The sequence below is a fragment of the Carassius carassius genome, chromosome 30, assembly GCF_963082965.1.
Source record: "Carassius carassius chromosome 30, fCarCar2.1, whole genome shotgun sequence".
NCBI lineage: Eukaryota > Metazoa > Chordata > Actinopteri > Cypriniformes > Cyprinidae > Carassius > Carassius carassius.
The window spans coordinates 6,541,273-6,556,558 of NC_081784.1; the positions used below are offsets into that span (position 1 = coordinate 6,541,273).

Sequence of the window (15,286 nt, forward strand, 5' to 3'; positions counted from 1 at the left end):
TGTGTGTGTTCACTGCTCTGTGTGTGTGCATTTCGGATGGGTTAAATGCAGAGCACAAATTCTGAGTATGGGTCACCATACTTGGCTGAATGTCACTTCACTTTCTTTGATTTTAATAGATTTTCTTTAGTTGAAGATAAAGAGAGTGAATGCAGTATTTTTAGTATTTAAATTAACATGAAGCATCACAACACATTTTATACTGTATTTAATTTGTTTTTGTTTTTGCAAGAAGTCTCAACAAGACTGCATTTACTCAGACGAAATACAGTAAAAAAAAAAAAAAAGCTAGATTTTCAGCAGTCTTCAATGTCACATGATTTGGTGATCAAGAAGCATTTTATATTATCAGTGTTGAAAACTGTTGTGCTGCTTAATATTTTTTGTCGAAGCTGTGATAAAACTGTGAATTCTCTCTGAGCTTTGAAATTCTGTTTACCAGTGCTTCCTATCGTATAAAGATTGTACGTATCATTACACACCCTATGAGCACCTTTCTCACATCTGTCCCAGCGATTGGTCATGTAAACCTTTTCCTAAAACCTTAGCAATGGCTTTCCATAAATCTAATTTCAGTGCTTATTGTATATTATTAATAATGCAGATCATGCTTCATGTTAGGTTTTGATTAAAAAGAGTCAGTTTCTACTTTGAGCTCTGAAAAAGCATGCAGTGAGATGCGTACCGACAGTGTTCCCAGACCTGGCAGACCTGGTTCCCCCTGCAACAGAGACAAGAAATTGTCTGTGAGGCATATCTGAGAAAAATAAATAAATCGACCAGGTTGTCCCTATAGCTGTGCTTATCTGCTCTTAAATGAACGACTTTCATATATTCAGGGTTATGAAATACAAGCAGAGATATCAATTTAAGTCAAAAGCCCTTGACAAAAGCAGACACAGCCTTCCTCAAATTCAATTTAAGTCCACAGAAACTCCACATCAAAGTTTGCAGAAATATAAAGTTGTGAAGACCTAAAGCTGGTCTGTTTGAAGATATTCAGTCATTCTAGGATTGAAGAGCATGACGTGTCTTTCCGACTGTCAGATTCAATCCAAACTAACGGTTTCCTCCCTCCCTCTGTCTGACTGGGAGATGAGATGAAAAGAAGCTGGTTATTCTCTGCTCTAACGCAGAGGAGCTCATTAGAACTTCCAACCAATTACATGCAAACAAAGAACCCCAATACTGTAAAAGACAATGGGTAATATGGCAGCTAATTAGAGAATAACATTTGATCTATTGTTTGAAAGGCAGTCCCGCTGTGGTCTGTGTGCGTGGACGTGTGTGTCTGTGTGCACGGGGTGTTGGGGAATCAGATATCAGAGTATGAAGCTCTTTCTACATTCTGTTTCATTGAAGCCACATCTTCCCTGCTGTGAAGGTCTGTCTGGATGAGCTGGAAATTCTGGAAGGCATTTTAAAGGAAAGTTCTAGATTAAAGGCGATTTGTGTTCTACTAACCACATCTGTGACATGCCTTCTGTTACCACAGAAAATAACGTGTTTGTGGAAAACAAACAAAAATAGTGTTTATAGTATAGTGATGCGCTTAAAAGCATTGCACTGGAACTTCCACTGAAAACATCCTCTACAAACTTTAAAAAACACATAATATTTCCTCATTTAAAATAATTGAGTAAAATAATTTATTTTAAATGTAAAACAATTTAATTTAATTCAATGTAATGTTTATTTTAACAGACTGGCAAAATGTTTTTGTCTTGTTTTATGCATAAATATTTTAGGGGGGTTTATGAAGACATGTTCTCTGAGAACATTAAAACTATTTGTCATGTCTTACAAAAATATGAGCTTCACATTTCTGTTCTGAAATTCTCTGGAATGCCTTGCTCTATAGACTCCCAAGGTAGATGCTTTAATGTAAACATTGTTCATTCTTTTTACAAACAAATTGAAATTAGTGTTTGCAGTAATTGAAAGCATGCCACGTATGCTGCCAATAGAGCTTAACCTGTTTGTGATCTGAAAATATTCCTTCAATAATCACATACTAGTCACACTGCATTTTCTATTTTCTTATTTGTTCTCACATAGTGTATATTATGGTTTTCCCGGTCACTACATATGTGACTTCCAGTAATAAAATTGATTCCCACATCCCACAAAATTGAGCAGCATTTCATCAGTCTGATTTACAGAGACATTTACTACATGCTACACTCAGCACAAGCAATATAAGCTGCATGATCAGTGACTGGATATAGACATGTTTGTTTGTACCAGCAGTGATTGTGCTTCTTTTTAGTAAATTAATATAATATAAAAAGGATGTCTTTACTTTCCGTAACTAATAACTGATTCAAACAGTTAATGCAGAGAAAAGGTTTGTGTTCAGTCTTGGCTGGAATATTGAACTACATTATACATAAAATGTATGACATAATGTGAAATTTAACTACTTCAAGTTTCTTAAAAAAAAAATAATAAAGACATCCCAAAATCATAAAGATCCCAAGCTTTTGAACGTATGACTTTTTCACTCAAAATATCAGCCAAAGCATGTCCATTCATCATCACTGCATTTGTAATATGCAAAATGTAATATATATAATGTGCTCCTATTACGTCATTTTTTTGAAGGCTCCTTATATTGTTTTGGGAGCATTCTGCAATAAGTTTACATGCATGCAAGGTCAAAACATGCTTAAAATTTCTCAAAATATGCATTGAATATCATCTCATTTTACAACTACCGTCAAATTATCTGTTCGAAGCAGTTCTAAGCTTGTCTCGCTAAACTCCTCCTTCTGTGACCCTACTTTGCTCTGATTGGTCAGCTGGCCAAGTCTGTTTTGGTTGGCCACCCAAAATGGCATAAAAGGGGCACTTTAATGGGTTATACAGAATAAGAACTGACATAAATATGTTTTTTCTAAAATTCAAATATATAATTTCAATATGTACTTTTTAACGTGTTTTATGCAGCTTCTGATTAAATAAAGATATAATGTTCATACTGTACCTAATTTTCTGTTCAACCCTATTATGCAGACATTTCCTAAATTCTAACAAATAACTATTGAGATTTTGCAAGGCTATCCGTTAGCCGCTAATCTGAATATTGGTTTGAGGCGTCTCTGGTAGTATGGCCCTGGTACACTGGGCCTTAGGTGGGAAAATATGAGTTCTAGAAAGTTTAGTAGTGACATTTTCAAACTTTTAAATGTTAAAATGATAATAAAAGAAAATAAAAAATTAAAATGTTCAGCCCCAAGTGGCAGAGTTTCCTAAGAATAACTCACATATAGACCTCTGTGGCTTGCAATGTACAGGTATATAAAAATTTATGGAAAGCTCACCGCTGAAAAACAGAGACTCTGCCTCTATCTCTCTCTGTGCTACAATTTGTAAAGGTTGGTACAAGAAATCAAATTTGGTGGCATGGTGACTTACTTTATCACCTTTGAGACCAGGTAGGCCTTGAGGTCCAGGATCACCTTTCAAACCCTGAGGAGACACAAAGAACAGGAACCAGTTTAATCACAGAGTTGGTCTCCTCACAGCATCCTGACAGAACAACTTAGGGTGAAAATCTTTCCAGTCAGCAGACAATGTATCAGTTTGATGTCCCCCAAGCTAGGAATTCGAGCAGGAAGCCGCTCCAGCCACCCTTTAGTAAAAATGATGTCGGTGAAGCGCAGCGGCTTATCACACTGATGGGAAGAATGAGTGTCTCAAGGTGTTGAGATGGCCTCATTTAAATGACAAATCTGTTTTCTCACTTCTGTGCTTTTTAGAGAATGATTCACACAAATAGCACACCCTTAATATAAACACAAACCCACACACTCTCTTTCTTAAGCCTTCAGGCTGAAGCCGGGATTAGAATTCCCATCACCTGCCTGCCAGGGCTTTGTGAGAGGGAATCTGACTGGAGATAAGGCAAAACCACAGGCAACGTCAAAACTCCTTGTGCTGAAAAGGACAGGTGTGGTGGGGGGGTGGATGAGGAAAAACCGGCAGAAAAGAGGTGGCTGATAAATGAGGCCTGACAAGTATTGACAGGCTAAATTTACAGCGGCTCTTGTTAGGTGTGACACAAAGACCGGCAGAGAGAGATCTCTGAAATAAGTCAGAGGGTACTTAGAGAGACAGAAACGCTGGCCCTCAAAATACAGCAATTTGTCTTAGTTAGGCTTTTGAGTGAGACTATTAATACGGAATAATATCAGGGCCAGATGATCGCCTTGCCCTTTTTTTTAATCATGTTTCCAAGCTCACGGATAGAGATGCAACTTATTTACTCTTATGATGGCGGAGCTTGTCAAGACAGTTGAGTGAAAGCTCGGTTAAGAGAGCACTAATCTGGAGACCTTCTCCATAAAACAAGATCAATACAAATACAGTAAGATGTGTAAATCTGGCAAACCTCCTTTTGCATAAGTTGTCTTACTATGAGACTCTTTCTGTGAGAATGGTGAATTGGATTAAAATTTTAGATATGTGATTTCAGCACTTCTCATTCTCTTGCACATTCTCTTTAAAAATAGGCAATGAAATTGCAAGAGAGCATTGTTACTATTTGGGACCATGCACAAACCTGCCAATTGGTCAGGCAGATTTCAATGAAAATCAAATAAAAAACTAAAACAAAAATGTATATTATAGATATTCTCTTATATATATAATAATATTTATATTATTAAGTTACCTATTTTTAAGGTAACTTGCCTCCACTCACATGCAACTCTTAAAGGGGACAATGGATGAAATTTGAAAATCACTTTGTTTTTTGATACTTGATTGCAAAAAAAAAAGCATTTTTAATATGACGTACTTAAAAATGTTTATTTGAAATGTAGAGTTTAGTGATATTAATGATAGAAAGATTAGCTTTTTTGCATTTAGTTAGGTTTCTGGCATGTCTGCCAGTTCAGAAAAGCTGAAAAGAAAACATGCAGCCAGTTTGTTGTGGGCTTTTGGAGTCTGAAACTCAGTTTGCAGCTGGTTTCTGCATAGATAGCTAGCTATTTGAATAAAACCACCTCTGAGCCATATATGGAGTCAAAAGCAGCAATGCACAGGTCTTGTGTCAACATGTCCCACGGAAGAGAGGCATGGGGTAAGGAGTAGCTCATTATCTTTTAAAGACACATGCACCAAAACTAGTCGCTATAAACAGAGCTGTTTTTGACAAGGTAAAAAGAGTGTTATTTTACACGACTATTGAGAAATTGTAACCAAAATATCTTACAGACATTTCACGGAGACCCCAAAAGAATCGTACCAAATTGAGGAAAATGGGCATCCAATGTCCCCTTTAAGTGACAATGTTGTATCCCACAATCTGAAGCAGTTATCATTGCATAATGCATAAAGAAAATAGGCCATATACAGTGTATACCGTGCAGTGTTCAGGAAGTTAGTTTACCATTCTCAATATATCCTCAATCCAGCAAGCGATAAACTTCGGCTGAGGCTATCAAAGATAAATATAAGAAAGAATATGCACTTGAACTTGATCAGGATTGCAGTGAAGGGAAGCTTGCATTGGGACAGCATGATGGAGGTTAGACCCCGGCTGCTCTTAAATGATGCATGTTCAGAGGGGTCTTTGGAGAGAGCACTCCTTTCCAGCTTTCAGCACAATCTAATGACTCCTTGAGGGAACCAGTGCACCTTTCCTTTGTTGTCCCACATCCCCGAGAGCAGACCCAGTTAAGAACAGCTCCATTTGCCCTTTTCAGAGGGACTCGATTTGAGCTCCAGGCCTATAGGCTGTTCCGACCTCGGGAATGAGGATGGAGAGACTGACTACATAGTTAGCCTCTGCTCGCCCTGGGCATTTAAGCACAAGCGGGGAGGTGAAGGATGGGTTAAAATCAGGGCTGTGTCCCTCTCTCAGTCTCGTCATGCAAGTGTGAGGTCAAAATGCCGCAGGGATCTATGCTCACTTGGCTGATAATTATGTACTGCACAGATCATCCTGGCTGCAGAACAGGCCAGGTCACAATACAATCTGGCATCTTCCCAATACAGAGGCACACACACAGAGCAGTCCCACAAAGTGTTTGGACACTGTAGCAGCACTTAATATATGAATATCATCACATCAGATTAAATACTAAATCAAGAGGCTAAGATTTTGTTTTAAAGAAATATAGCACAATTAAAACATTTCACAAAAAGATTTTCATATGGAAGCATGGTTCTACCACGTAGTAAAACAATAAATAAATAAAAATCAAATGGTGACTATTTATTCTTTCAAATTCTCAACATTTATTTCTTACACTTGTTTATTATTATTTTAATTTAAAACAAAATAACATTGTCACCAATTGGCTAAAATAAAAAAAATAATTATATTGGCTTCAAATTATAAAACAGTAGATTGAAAATTGAGTAGAAATGTGGTTATTCTACTAGGACACCTACAAGACTTTAAAAAACATTGACACTGACAACAAAACAAAACAACAAAACAAAACAATACCATATTAAACCAAATGAAACAAAACCAGGCAAAACCAAATGAAACCAAGCAAACCTAAACAAATTAAACTGAATGAAAAACAAAACAAAACAAATACTAAGCAAACCAAAACCCAAAATGGAAAATCCAACCAAGCCTTCACATTGACGCCAATTGTTTAAAATAAAATTGAGTTCTGAGGCTAGCTTTAGCATACATCTGTATGGAGCTGCCACTTGATTCAGTTTTTAACATTTAATATTTAATGTGCAGCAACAGACTTCCACAGCATTTTTCCAGCTTTTGATTGAGATCAAATTTTAATTAAAATGAACACAGCCCATCTCAGAGGCATGCATGTTTTAAGCAGAGAGACCTGTTGATATGCTGAATGGCAGGGCTTCAAAGACCTCTGGAACAAGATCTAGTGGAGTAACAGAGATATCTCAAGTGCTGGCCACAAATGCCAATGGGGTTACGCCAGGAAATGCTTTTTGTGAGTTTCCATTTGCTCAGCGATTCATTGCTACAAGCGTCTGAAGTAGTAGAGCTCAGGATGATACTATCTGAATCAAACTTACATTTAGGAAAACATGCTGGGCTTCTTCACCACTGCCACTGGAATCTGTCTATCATTAATATCACTGAACTCTACCTTTCAAATAAATATTTTTAAGCACGTCATATGAATTTTTTTTTTTGCAATCAAGTATCAAAAACAAATTTGCCTCTTTTCATAGCACAGGACATTTAAATTAACGCTACATGTAACCTGTCATATTCTGAAGGATAGTGTAACTAACATGCCATGTTTTGCTCTGAGTGTCTCAACAGACAAGTGATACACGGCTTCATGCACATTCCATTCTGAACGCTCTCATGTAACCCCTATGGGCCTTAGATATCAGGTATTGACTTTAAAAGACTTAAATTAGTCGGCCATAAGAATGTATTGACTCAGGTTGGTGACTCTGAATAATGCCATATGTCTTAAGGTACAGAAGAGTAATCAAATTTCTTACATCTTTTCCAGGTGTTCCCGCAGGAACGGGCACTCCAGCTGCTGCCTTTTCACCCTTACAATCAGAGTAATGATACACAGCATCAGAATACATACTGAAACAACAGTTCCATGGAAAAAGAAGTGATGTTTTAGCAGAGTTGTGGCTTTGCAGTCTGAATGGAGAGTGATGAGACACAAAGACTGAGTGCCACAAGATACTACCAAGACAACAAACAGACTATTTCTGAGATTAATAGAAGGATCTGATCAATTTTTCATGTGCAGTGCCTTCATCACTTGCAAACAAAAACAAACATCCTGTAAAACTAGTGTAGTTTGATTCACAAACAGATGATTTATATGAGCTGGTTCTTTTAGTCAAAAAAGAACATGGGAGTTATTCAACTGAATTGGTCAAAAAGAGTGTTGAATCTGTTTTAAATACAAAATCAGCAGTTTAAATCATTTAAATGACTCCAATTACTCTTTCAGGATGGTTTTGGAAATAAACAGCTTAGGACTGTGAAATTACTAAGTTTATATACAGTAGGACTCAACAATAAAATAATATATAATAGAATATGTGTGTGTATATGCAATATTGAACAATGAGAATAAAGAAAAAACACTGAATAAGAAAGTGTGTCCATTTTTTGACTGGTGGTGTATATAACAGCTGTATTCCAAGCAATTAATTAAAATCACACTTTTGCCACAAAATGATTGCAGTCATGCCAAAACATTATTGATAAATTTGTAATTTCTGTTCAAATTGAATGAAAACACCAACACAAATTATTCTTGAAATATAGACACAAACCTTACCTAATCTTATTGAACTGACAAACATATAAAAATGTTTAAGACATAAAAATCCATGTCAATTATTGAAAAGCTACAGTATAGAGGGCCAAATTGTATGGTGTGTAGTTAAAGGAATCTGAACCATAATGTAACAAAATAAAGCTTCATGTTCTGTACAGTGAACTAAATTAGTATTGTGTATCCTTTATCTCCTTGCACCAGCTTGGATTATATATTTTTAACACTAGGAACGATGAACAAACATCTACATGCAGATGCAACAAAATCAGTGCAAATGCACATTAGCGGTCTGGCTATCTGCAGTCAACATACTGTACAAAAAAAGGCTCCTGCTCAATTAATGTGTGATTTGAAAGCACTTTATAGTTAAGGAAAGCGTGGAAACTAGAAAGTTCTGACTTTTCAGCATCAAGGGCAATCATATTGAGGGAAGTTTGAAAAATGTCTCCATTGTGTTGAGAAAATGCAGCATATTTTCAAACAGCAGCTGACAGTAGCTTTGTTAAAGAGAGTTATCTGTTCTTCCGTATCCATTCAAGCGCGCCTTTTTCAGTGAAAGTAACCTGAAAGTCTTGGCGGATGCTATCTATAGTCTATCTGCCAATCATATTTATGAAATAGTCATTCATTACTACAGTAAGGATTTTCCCAAGGAAATGTCAAAAGTATTCTTTGTGTCTCACATCTGATATTGCACACTCGCATTCTTAAACAACTGCAACTCTCACACTGACGTCATATAAATACCACTACTTCGAATACACGCCTCTGCCCTGATTTCTCAACAAACCGTTCAAAACACTGGCACAAACAGATCATCTCACAGCTGTGAACTAAGCGATGATACATGTCTATTTCCAATGTCAAGTAAGCGAAGCTGAGAAGTTTAAATCTGCCATAAAGCATTTCTGAGTGGAAAAAAAAATATGAATGCATTTACAAAGATAAATGACTCTCTAATGAGACAGATTTCACTGATAACAATGGAACTAATAATTGTGTACAGAAATGTGTGTTCTGCCAGATTCAGATTCTGCCAGTTGTGCACCTAAAGGAGTCATATGATACTTTTTTAAGGGGAACAGAGTAGTGTAACACAGGGGTTTTCAAACTGTGGGTCGCGACCCACTTGTGGGTCACAGAATGGAACAAGGTGGGTCGCACAAAGTCACTTGGCTGCAGCTAAATTTGCGTTTCAATGACACACACACACACAGTTCAGTCTAGGGCTGCACGAAAGTGACGAGTGGGAACGGTGCGAGGCCGGTGGAGTGATTGGAATTGAGCGACACCTGCTCGACTCACCAGTCTCGAGAACCACGGAGGAGATCGGAAGGATACAAAAGAGGAGCGTCCGTCTCCCCGGCAACTCACTCCAGCCCACCGCCTCGAGCATCCTCCTTCGCCCTACTCGATGGCACTGCGGATTCACCTCAGTGCCGAGGGATCTTCGGCAGCGCGTCCCTCCTTCCTCCCAGGCTTCGGCACCAGTCTAACACATTAAAAACTTCTCAATCACGGGAAGGAGGAGGCGGGAACCGGGAACCCACTCGTCACAATGATATAGCCCACCAACATTAATAAGGACTGCAATATCCTTAGTGTGATTTTCGAATTGCAATTAAGTCCGCGTGCTTTGCGTGTTTTGAAGCGCGGGCGCGCACGAGTTGTAATAACAGTGAAGGTCTCAGAGCAATGTCATTAAAAGGTTCAATCGGTCCGCATTATTAAAAGAGAAAAACTTGCTCACTTCAATACACTATATTCCGCATGAGATTGCATACACCAGAAAACAAATGTTACGAAAACGGTTTCAGGTAGGCCATGTTCATTCATTTCTATCGTCCGTTTGAGCTCTGTGCACTTTTTTCGTTCGGGAAACGGTTTGTAAAAAGCATTTCACATGTACAGGGTGAGCAGTGCACAAACGCAGGGTTAATTGTAACACTACAAGATTTAAACATTTCCACATAACAAAATGCACAAAAAAATAATGCAATACTCCTTGACGTATCATCTCTTTTTAGAGAAAAATTTGCCAAAGTTCAGAAATCTTTTGAAGATATTGCTGAACATTAATTTAACCATTGCTAAAATAAATTTCTGCCTGAACTTAATGTCATCCAGTTTTTTTTTTTTTTGTTTATTTAAAACGAGACACATGTTTATTATTATTTTTTACCTATTTCACAATTATTTTAATCTCCAAACAGTTTTAGATAGTTCTGCTTTGCTTCTTATGCTTTTTCTAAAAAAAGTGTTGGATTGTGCTCCGTTCTCACCGACACACACGGAAGGATCGTGAATGCATTTTCTGCAACAAAACACAGCAGCGCAGATTACAGTTCACTGGAGTGAGCCTGTTTAACGTTTTTATGGACACTACATATTCTAAAGTCTGTAAACAAAAATTAAAACTTAAATATTAATAGTGATTTTTTTCAGGTGTAGGCCTACTCTAAAATAAAAAGTTTTTTTTTCTTAAATACTTCATTTCTGTCATCAAACTTTTAAGTAAGATTAGGCTTAAAGTAATATCAACCTTTTTTTTCCTCAAATATTGTGGTGGGTCATGAAATAGATTACACTTGTCTAGGTGGGTCGTGGAATGGAAAAGTTTGGGAACCACTGGTGTAACAGACAGTGAGCAGTATGCAAGCCACAGACGATTAAGACAGCTGACTTCACTGTTTGACCGTCTCTCGCTCTCTCTCTCTCTCTCACACACACACACACACAACGCACAGATTGGCAAAACTCTGCATTTGAACATTCAATAGCAAATTCTAAAACTAATCACAAAAAAAATTAAAAACTCTTGGTTAAAGATACTGATAAAAAATAAAAGTGCTGCTTACACATCTGGAATTAAAATCAGAGCATGAAATGCCACGTTTGCAACGAGGACATTTTCCATACTTTAATTGGTATATTAATTTAAAAGTAAATAAATATAGGGAGAAAGAAGAAAGGATCACAATGGTCGACCAAACACAGCGACCTCAGCCTCATTCCTACATTACATTTATGACAAACAGCCAATGGAGAAGGGCCTCCTAAAGTAAGCAATTTACTTTCATCATGAGAAGATGTAAACCAGATCTGACAATCTATACATTCATCCCTGTTTTAGTACAGAAGCAGAAATCATAAAGTGGTTGCTTACAATGAGCGAAAATCTCTTCCCACCATTACATCAATCAGTGAGAACAGCAGTCTGGTAAAAGTTTATTTTCATATCAAATCTTGATCAGAATTGGCCATGATGGGTGTTTCTGAGACACTTCAATTGCCAGTTGAATGACATGGGAGGCTGTTCAGTCTAAACACATTCCCAAAAGTATGGCTAAATCTATCAGACGGGCTGTAAAACTGCCTGTCACCACCGCAATATAATCAAGGATGGGGCCACTGTACCCTTGCCAATGTCCCTGACTGTAGAAAAAAAACCTGACAGTCTACAAAATAAAAAAAAAAATCACAAGCACTTTCTCAGTTTCTCATCTGATCCATTATATACACAAGCTGTCCAGAAAAACAGGCATATGCAAGTATTATAAAAGTAAAGTGCTCGGTCCTGAACTATGCTTTTGTATAAAAATAAAATTATAAACAAAAAAACAAGTAACCCCTTTTCAAAAAGCACCATGGTACAATATTTATATTTATATCCGGCAGTAAATGTGTGTGGAAAACGAGAATGCATTGAGTTTTATTGTATTATGAGCCAATTAATGATTCATTGAGTTCCTCTTTTCATCGACTATGGAATTTTACATGTACTTCAGTGTTATGCTGAAACTCCTGCACACATTTTCCAAAAAAAAAAAAAAAAAAAAAAAACCTCAAGATATGCTCAAGAAAATATGCTCAAGAATAAAAAAAAGTAAAAAAAAAAAAAAAAAAAACATTAAAAAAAAAACAGCTTTATAATTTATAGGAGGTTTGTTAATCCAACTGTTAAAGTCTTAAAATATTAACAGAAAAAATAAAACAGATACTTAAGTAATCCTCCAGGAACAAGTCAGACTTTCTAAAATAAGTCAGAAGGTATTTTTTATTATTATTATTTTAAATGTATATATAAAAAATATAAAAAAATCATGATAGCCTGGAGTCTTTTCATGATGTAACAGAATTTCTGTCTCTGACTGAATAAAATATATGTCTCCAATAAGGTTTCAGAACAGATCTCAAAACTCACATGCTGTGGTAATATCTGCCAAACCGAAGCAATATAAACTTTAATATTTTTCTAAATGTTCTAAGACGACATGATCAGAGCGATACTACATACATTTAGAGTTTTACATACTTACATTATGGCAATAGTCTCCTTTGCTTCATTCTAAAAAACTCTTCGATAATAGTGTCTTCTGGCAATATTTCTGTGAACTTACAATTGAACTAGACATACTAGCGTGAACCAAGGATCAGATATGTTTAACGGTTTAGCAGGTGAGGCTGACAGCTGCATGCCTGACCTCAGAAGACGCTTATATGTGACAGCAGTGAGAATGACTGAGTATATGTGCACCTTGCTGAGCATTTGGTTTCAACAACATGTCACGACAACTCTTAGTTACGTTTGATTCATTGGGGATCCGATCCAAACTATTTCATTTCTGGTTCCTCACTGTTGTGTAACAATGCTATTCTGTACCGGGATGGACAAATAGAATGTGAGAAATGGCTGCCTTTCAATCTAAGACTGTGAATTTAAAGTGAATTTGCAAAGATGCACGGAATGCCAAATTTTAATTTCATGAAGTTGAAATCAGTGAAATTCAAAAAATATGTGTTAAATTAAAAAAAAATTGAGTGACAACAAAGTACAATACTAATCAAGTCTGCTTTTTTATAAAACTCTGATATTGTTAAATATGATTTTTGTACACACATTGACAAACAACTAACATCAATCATTTAAATCAGGCACCTAATTGCACCACAAAATCTTCACCACGGTCTTTTCAGATAACTTCCTTAAACTAAATGGACATAAAAATTAGAACATTCAAAGAAACACAATTCCATCACTAATAATAAAAAAAAATTGGTATAGAAACAATTTTCACTCAGAAATTGCTAGTAGAAATTAGAAATAAATTGTAAGAAACACACTGAATTCTATATCAATTTCTCAAGTAAAAATAGTGAAATAATATTTTCTTATAATAATAATTTATTTACAAAATTTTATAGCATAGTTCAATCAATTAAAGGATTTAATTGAAATTAAAAACATTTACACAAATAAGTGTTATTTCAAACATTAAATATTCATAAGGATGTATTACCAATTAGATATTATCAATAATATCTAATATCATACATGTATCCAAAAACACACCATATGTTACATGTTTAGCTACAACAAGTAATGCATGATTCTAGTAACATATAGTTCACAATGCATAATTCTGGTTCTTTACTGTAAGCTACCCTGTGTGAGTGTTTACCAAAACAGCCCATTGTTCACTAATGAGATTCAGATAAACTGTTTTAGAGGTTCTGCATCAGCTCATAATTACAGTTCACTCTCTGTGATGCACAAAGTGCCACCCTATGCTCTCTAGGGGCCAAAGAAACACAAACAATCTCTCTTTCTCTCTACAAGTCAGTTGTGTTTTCTTTGGTCTAATCATGGTGAGATGCTTAAGAATTGGACATTCGTAATTACAGCATGTTAAATTACTCATCTGCATAAAGGGATGCAGATAATTATGCATGCAGTTCATTGCTACTGCAAACTCCTAACAAAGCTGCATTGGTTTCTAAGCTACAGCAAGTCTATGCAAATGTGTTTGTTTATTTACGCGTAACACAATAAAAGAGAACGTAGGAGAAAAGGAAGTGTTTGCTTTTTAGAAGTACTGACAGCATGGACCCAGACTCCACTGTAACCGTGACTTTGCAAGTAAATCAAATATTAATAGCAGGGAATGGAAATCAAATTGTGAATTCTCCTTGCGTTCAAGGTGATAAACTGAAGCTGTTTACCTTTTAACCTGCAGTGCCCTCCCATCAGCCCAGGTTTACCCATTCACCAGATGAAAACTAAACTAGATTCTCTTTTGAGAAAATAAATTTTCCAGTGCTGGCAATGCAGTAAAATAATAGCGCTAAAGCTTAAGGAAGCTTATGTTTTAGGTTCTGGATCTGCAAAAAAATGTTTTAAATTAAGTAAGAGTGACTGACAGTGACTGAATCCTTAAAATGCCAAGCTCATGGTTTTTAAAGATGTTTTGAGATAAATTTTACTGTTTTTAACAGTTTAAATTTTTATGACGTCTTAAAAAAAAAAGTGGGAAAAAAAACATGAAAAATGATTTGACTATTTTGCAGTGGATTGCAGTGAACTGTAACCTAATGACTATGATCAGAAATAAAAATAAAAAACTAAGAAATGTTTGTAAAAAAAAAAAAAAATAAATAAAAAAAAAAAGAAAACAGCACAATGTACCATGTTAATATGTAGGACCTTTTCTGTATTTCATTTTCACGCATGTCCATAAACCTTATGGAAAACCAGTAATTTTCTGCCTTGAAATAATACATTTTTCAACAGATTTTTTCTTACTGTAAACAAATTCAAATGTCCCATTTATAAAATGTATATGCTACTATAAAATGTATACATAATGTTTAATTATCTCAATTTGGAGGCTGGTTATACGATTTATTAGAACTAAGCATATTGTCTAATTCACTCACTTAAAAACGTTCAATCACTCGACAGCCTTAATATAAAATATATAAAATACAGAGAGCTTAGACTGAAATTATCTAAAAAAACAAAAACAAAAAAAAAACCTTACACAGTTCAAGCTAAATAAAGGCAGTGAAGGAAAAAAGAATTTCAATTCAGTATTGCCTTGCATGCACTATTAAACCCCCCCAAAAACTATTTCTACTAAACAAAAAGCCATATCAGTTTAGGACCTTAATATTTTGACAGCCTAAACTCCCAGATGTCTTCAGTCAGAGTCGGTTAAACTTCAAACAACCTGCATAGC

General features: G+C 35.8%; 1 protein-coding gene across 1 annotated transcript in view; it reads right to left on the reverse strand.

The window, feature by feature from the left end:
- LOC132110288 (collagen alpha-1(XIX) chain-like) overlaps positions 1–15,286 on the reverse strand; it is a 112,510-nt gene that overhangs the window by 60,789 nt on the left and 36,435 nt on the right. The window contains exons 10-11 of the mRNA XM_059516859.1: positions 3,418–3,471; positions 686–721 (exon numbers count right to left, since the gene is read on the reverse strand). Of these exons, the coding sequence (XP_059372842.1) occupies positions 686–721; positions 3,418–3,471 (90 nt within the window). The remainder of the gene's footprint in view (positions 1–685; positions 722–3,417; positions 3,472–15,286) is intronic.